Source organism: Notolepis coatsorum (genome assembly GCF_963971535.1).
Source record: "Notolepis coatsorum genome assembly, chromosome: 3".
Lineage (NCBI taxonomy): Eukaryota > Metazoa > Chordata > Actinopteri > Aulopiformes > Paralepididae > Notolepis > Notolepis coatsorum.
Window position 1 is genome coordinate 72,323,785 of NC_140167.1, and position 7,076 is coordinate 72,330,860.

General features: G+C 42.8%; 1 protein-coding gene across 1 annotated transcript in view; it reads right to left on the reverse strand.

Annotated features, from left to right (window-relative positions):
- eps15l1a (epidermal growth factor receptor pathway substrate 15-like 1a) overlaps positions 1-1,914 on the reverse strand; it is a gene marked incomplete at both ends in the record, with an annotated part of 148,269 nt that extends 146,355 nt beyond the window's left edge. The window contains one exon of the mRNA XM_084309500.1: positions 1,888-1,914. Coding sequence (XP_084165626.1) covers positions 1,888-1,914 — 27 coding nt within the window. The remainder of the gene's footprint in view (positions 1-1,887) is intronic.
- Positions 1,915-7,076: the final 5,162 nt, after the last annotated feature.

Here is a 7,076-nt window from a genome sequence, read left to right on the forward strand (position 1 = left end):
GCTGATAACAAACTATCATTACACATGGGCAAAACAGAGTCCATTCTCTTCGGTTCAAATAACAAACTCAGCAAGACCGACGGCTTCTCAGTTACAGTGGGTGACAATATTGTCACAAGGAAAGATGAAATTACCTACCTGGGGTCCATCCTAGAGGCTAATCTCTCCTGTGACAAAATGGCATCCAATGTAATAAAAAAAGTCAACCAACGAACTCGATTCTTGTACCGGATCTCCTCTCTGGTAAACAAGAACACCCTGAAGACTCTGGCAGGAGCACTCATTCAGGGGTACTACGACTATGCTTGCACCTCATGGTACCAAAGCACCTCAAAGGCGCTAAAAACAAAATTACAAACATCTCAAAACAAACTGGTCAGACTACTGCTTGACCTTACTCCTAGAACCCACCTCACCCCTGCCCACTTCGACAACCTAGGATGGCTTAGAGTAGACGACAGAGTACAACAACTTGCAATGGGCCTGGTCTACAAGATACACTACACGACCAAGGTACCCATGTACATGTCAAAATACTTCCCAAAGGTCAGTGAATACCACGATCACAACACCAGAGGGAGCTCCACAAATCATGTCAAACCCAGATTCGGCTCAAATAAGGGACTAAACACGTTTCGCAATTATGCCACATCAATGTGGAACGCCCTACCCAAAGCTGTAAAGGAATGTGGATCACTACCCACTTTCAAAACCTCTCTCAAGGGACACCTACGGGAGACTGCAATTCAACACTGGCCCCTGTAAATATCCTAACCCAATCATTCCAACCCCCTCCAATGTACAGTCATTTACCTAGTATGGTTTTGTCAATAGTTCAATGTACAATTGTGTTTGTTTGTACAGTGTCTCCTCCCCCCCCCCCTCAATGTACAGTGTTACTTGTTTATACAGTATGCCCCCCGCCCCCCCCCCCCCCCCCCAACCACCTCCAATGTAAATTACCCAGTATGGTTGTCAATATCCCAATGTACCCAACCCCCCCCACCCAACCTCCAATGTACAGTTTCTACGTCAAATGTATATACTCCCTTTTCTTGACTCCTTCTGTATCACAAACAGTACTGTATTTGCAAATCTGGTATGTCATAAATGTATAGATGTAGCAGTACTGACTATCTGTATGTCATGTATGTCATATATGTCTATATGAATTGAAAATGGGGGACCCTGATGGAAACAAGACAAACGTCTTTCTCAGGTCTGCATCCCCTTAACAATTGTATGTATTGAGCCGTACTGTATTGTACCCATTCTGCAATCTGTTAAATAAAGTTTTCATTCATTCATTCATTCATGCAGACCAGAGAAAGACTTTCGTCTTGTTTACATCAGGGTCCTCCATTTTCAATTCATCATTATGACACACACACGACATACAGATAGACAGTACAGTAAGACAGTAGTTAAGCCTAGCTAATGGTTCAACTCAGTTGCTCGGCCTATTAAACGAAACTATATTATTATGGGCTGGTCAACATGTACCTAAAAGAGTGTCTGCATGAATCATGGTGGTTATTATCGTGAAACGCCTCTGTTTGTGATGCTTTCCGGCTATTTCGTAAGCAGCGGCTAACGTTAGCATGTAGCAGACTAGCCCCTTTCGTGACTGTGATGCACCGAAAGGGGCTAGTAGCAGACAGGAGCTATATCTATTCTAGATGTAACGGTAATGCGAGCTAAGGCCTCGTCCGGCCAGCTGACTTGCTTGATTCTAGCGGCATTTCAAAGCGGCGTTACAACATGTTGGACATGCATTTAAAACCCGCAATGTCACACACAACAACGCATGATATATCGTGCTATATGACTCCCACGTTGACCAGACTCAACGAGTCTCCCGAAATAAATCAGTGCATCTTTTTTTACCTGAGTGAAAGATGTGAGAGCTGCCATCTTCCCTGTTGCTGCGGGAACGCACACACCCTCCCTCTACTAGAGAACACGCCCTCTGCTGGACAAACGCCTGTATGACATTCTACGGGGGCTACATTCTACGGGGGCTGACCGCACTATCTGGGGCCAAGAATAAAACAATGGCCCTCCATCTCAAGTTTTTCAAGTTTCTTTAATAGTTGTCATACAGAAGTACAGAATACTTTTGTACAAAATGCTTCTTACTGTTGCGCTCCAGAGACTGTGCATGACAAGATAAGTATGAAATAAAAACATAGTAAAAATTAGAAGAAAAAAAAAGAGGTCACAGTGTTCAGTTTAGACATATGTACAATGTTCGTAGACGTAGTTACCATACAATATACAATACTGTGCAGTGTACTAATATACAATACTATATAGTGCAAGGCATAAATGGACGAGGTGCAGTTTAGGTACAATTCACAGTAGGTGTACGAGTTGTAGTGCAAATCCTTTATCAATAAATATAAAGTGTAAGTGTGTTTGTGTGATCTAAGTGTGGAGAGTGGGTGCTGCAGTGTGTTGTTTGTTTGAGTGAGTGTGTGTGTGCGTGTGGGTGTGTGTGCTGTGTGCATTTGATGGTTGTTGCATAGTGATTATTGTTCGTTTAGCGATTATTGTTCGTTTAGCAGCCTGATGGCCTGGGGATAGAAGCTCCTTCTGAGTCTTTCTGTGCTCGCCATAAGACTCCGGTATCGCTTGCCTGACGGCAGCAGTTCAAAGAGGCAGTTGTTCGGGTGGCTCGAGTCCTTAATAATTCTCTTAGCCTTCCCCTTGCACCGCTTGTTGTAAATGTTCTGGAGGGTGGGAAGCCCCCCTCTAATTGTGCGTTCGGCTGAACGTGTCACTCTTTGTAGTCTGCTACGGTCTTGTGCAGTGCTATTCCCAAACCAGGAGGTGATGTTGCCGGTCAGGATGCTCTCTATTGTACATGAGTAGAAGTTCCTAAGGATCTTCTGGCTGACTTGGAACTTCCTTAGGCGCCTGAGGAAGTAGAGGCGTTGTCGTGCCTTCTTCACAACACTGTCAATGTGTGTGGTCCATGACAAGTCCTCGGATATGTGGGCTCCGAGGTACTTGAAACTGTAATGGAGGGCCATTGTTTTATTTTAGTTTATTTATTTAACCAGGAGGTAAACATTTTTTTTAAAGATATTCGAGGGAGACTTGCCCAAGATAGCACACCATTACCATTACAATGTTACAAAATCACAAAATAGAGCATGTTAAAAACAGACACGGGACATACGGTAGATAGATATAGTAGAACAGAATCGTTTATTGATTTAGAATGGAAATAACACATACATTTGAACACAAGATGAACAGGTATACATATTACCATTTACCAATAGGATTAAAATAAACACAATAAAGCCATAGGCTTGTTTCCATTGCGGTCCTTCATCATTGGTGTCCGTGGAGTTATGTACAAGGTGTGGACGTGGGTGTTTGTAGTGTCTGTATCTCAGGATGTGTGGTGTAAAAAGAAAAAAAAACATGGTCAGAGTCTGTGGATACGCATGGGTGAACCCGCCAGCCGCCACGTCAGGGATGGGGGGGGGGGGGGGGGTATATTGCATACAACTTACAATCAAATTGTTCAACTGTGCAATACCAATAATACATATGCATACATACATTAATATTCCATTTTATAAACAATAAAAGAATAAAAAGGAATAACACATATTAGAAACCATTTGTTCACTACTCCCAGCTTCTGCTATTTATGATCCACCACTTTATAGCTGATTTAAAAGTGGAGAAGGGGCTTATGGACTTCAACTCCATTGGTAGGCTATTCCATAGTACTGCTGCTGAATATATGAATGAGTTTTGGCCTATTTTTCTATTACATCTCACTGGGACGATGTCTGTAGGACTCCCCCTGGTGGCATGTCTGTGTACATCCCTTACCCTGTTAAAATAACCACTAAGATATAGGGAGGTGTAGTCTGACGTCACTGGTTGTTCCACCCGTATAGGGATTTATCATTGGGAAAATGGATTATCGGCTATTGTAACAATTCTGCCGCATGAACATTGGCAAGCTTTCCATTTTTGCACAAAATGAGTTCCCTTCTACCACTAACAAGCATTTTTGGTTGAAACAAAGGTAGTTATAAGGTTTTTAATTTGTCGTAAAAAAAGAACTACACCAGTAGGCAGCCTGTTCAGTACACAGCCGCTATTGGCCTGTTAGGCTGTCGCCTTTTCCCCATCACGGGCAGCTGATAGTACCAAGCTAGCTAGCTAACGTTAACGTTACCCCGCTAACGTTAGCATTTTGTCTACTGTCGTGAACCATTTTAAATCGGGGCATGTAGAGGAGTTTCGGGAACGAGTAAAATGTGCAGGTCCTCTTCTCAGACCTGTGGGGAAAGCACTGCACACGCATCATGCCGGCTAGCAAGCTAGCTAGCTACACATCACGGCCGGCTGATAGCACAATAGTAGCCCCTTTCTTGACTGTGATCACAATCACGAAAGGGGCTTAAACGATAGCTAACTAACGTTAACGTTACAAGCTCAAACACCTTATAACTACTACTACTGTCGTGTCCATAAGTTCCCTGGCAGAATACTTTTTTTGTGAGGACAAAGGTATACAAAGAGGAGAGAACCATTTTAAATCGGGGCATGTTAGGAGTTTCGGGAATGCTGGCTAGCAAGCTAGCTAGCTACTAACGTTATAAACTATACACAATATGTACAACGACACAATGATTTACATTAGTATTTACAGTGATTTAATATGCAGCGAAATAACGTTATACGATTTAAATTATAAATACAAATATGGTAACGTAATTGTGGCTTTTACAAATAGTGGTTAGCTTTAGAGATAAATGGCTATGATCACGGAGCACTAGTGTTGGGTGAAACAGATACTAGCCACAGATTCAGGGTCAGTTATTTTCCCATTGTACGAATTGTTAAGCTTATGGAATTTAAGGGAAATCTAATCCTAGGTCTGTGACTAGTATAGGCAGGAGGCTACGCTGTGGTGACGTCAGTCAGCAGCGCCAAATAGCAGTGTTGTTTCTCAGCGAACGAAAACATAAACGTTGTTATTTTGCTACATTTACGATTAATTGCGAATATTTTCCTGTTGAGCTATAGATTGTGGATAAATACGCACAGAAAGGTACACCATGCCAACGTTAATGCTTTATTTATCTAAAACGAGCCGATTTAGAAATGGTCAATGGGGAAATACATTGCATTCCACAGAGGGTGGAACAGGAAAAAACGAAAATGCTATTGAGGGACAGTATTCCAGAGTATCTCGCGGGCGGGGGCCAGCCGTGTATAGGTGTAACAGAGTGACAGCCAATGCTCGGAAGCTAAGCAGGTTCGGGCCTGGTTAGTACTTGGATGGGCGACCGCCTGGGAATACCAGGTGCAGTAAGCATTTTGCACAGCAAGGAGGCGCTACTGATCTCTCTCATAAAACACCACACACACACACACACACACTGGTGCTCAGACCAGGCTGCAGAAACAAATTAGTGGGGGGGCATAACATTTTCTCGGGGGGGCACAATGGTTTTTCAACACAAGTTCCCTTTTATACGTTTCAGCTGGGACAACGGCACTGTGGCTTGCTTGGCGCTGCCCACGGTGCTGAACTAAACAGCAGAGAGGCAATTGAAAAATCTAATTTCTCTCTATCTTAAAGGATAACTCCACTATTTTGGGAAATTAGCTTATTTAACATCTTCCCTGGAGTTAGACAAGAAGATGCATACCTTTTTTGTCTCTGTGCGTGCATTTTAGCTTTGGGAATAGATGCTCCGTTAGCATAGCTTAGCTTCATCACTGGAAGTGAGGCAGGACAGTAGCCTTACAGTGCCTTACAGTGTATTGCAAGGTCTGACATTGACCAAACTTGATATGCATGACCTTGGTGGGCTCTAGGTCAACTCCTGAAAAGGGGGTCAATGTCAGACCTTGCAATCAAAAGTTAGGGGCGCACTGAAATTATGGCAAGGGTTATTAGCCCCCTAACTTTTGATTGCAAAGTCTGACATTGACCCCCTTTTCAGGAGTTGACCTAGAGCCCACCAAGGTCATGCATATCAAGTTTGGTCAATGTCAGACCTTGCAATACACTGTAAGGCACTGTAAGGCTACTGTCCTGCCTCACTTCCAGTGATGAAGCTAAGCTATGCTAACGGAGCATCTATTCCCAAAGCTAAAATGCACGCACAGAGACAAAAAAGGTATGCATCTTCTTGTCTAACTCCAGGGAAGATGTTAAATAAGCTAATTTCCCAAAATAGTGGAGTTATCCTTTAAGAACATTCACTTATACAAAAACAGACTGAACGGATAATATAACAGACCTGCTGGGGCAGCGGACTGAGAGCAGGGGACACAAACAGGCTGGATAAGATGGTCAGGAAGGCCAGTAGCGTGGTTGGGGTGGAGCTGGACTCTAGCGAGGGTGGCGGAGAGGAGGAACCTTGCTAAGCTCCAGGCCATCAGGGAAAACCCCTCCCACCCACTATACACAGACTTGGCGGACAGGAGGAGCATGTTATAGGCTCACACTACCTAAATGCAGCACTGAACAGCACAGGAAGTCCTTCATTCCGACAGCCATCAGACTATACAATGCATCACTGTGCCTCACTGAGCACAGAGTGACAGTTACCATCTTCCTGGACTCTTACTTTTTAAACAGCACTGTGCAATATTACACCTACTGTACTGTAGACTTCAGTATATTTTTACTGTATTTATTTACTGTATCTTTTATTCTATTTTTATTCTATTTAATTTTATTCTATTCTTAGGCCATTTGTTTTGTTATTCTTATTTGTGACTTGTTCTGTCTAAATGTTTAATGTTGAGTGATTTGCAGTGTCAAATTTCCCTCAGGATAATACATTTCTATTCTATTCTATTCTATATCTTTGAAAAGTCTCCATTTATTCAACACTTCTGAATTCACTGACAAACTGAACTGACAAAAATAAGGTGCATAAAAAAGCAAACAAAATTCCTCCACAGGCTACTCACCATCATTAGTAGAGCAGCAAGCGGCATTTGGGGACAGAGTGAAATCTTCTTAAAACACTGCCCCTCTCCACTCATTCCTGAACTTTTTTGTTAAGTCCTTCTCAAATGCC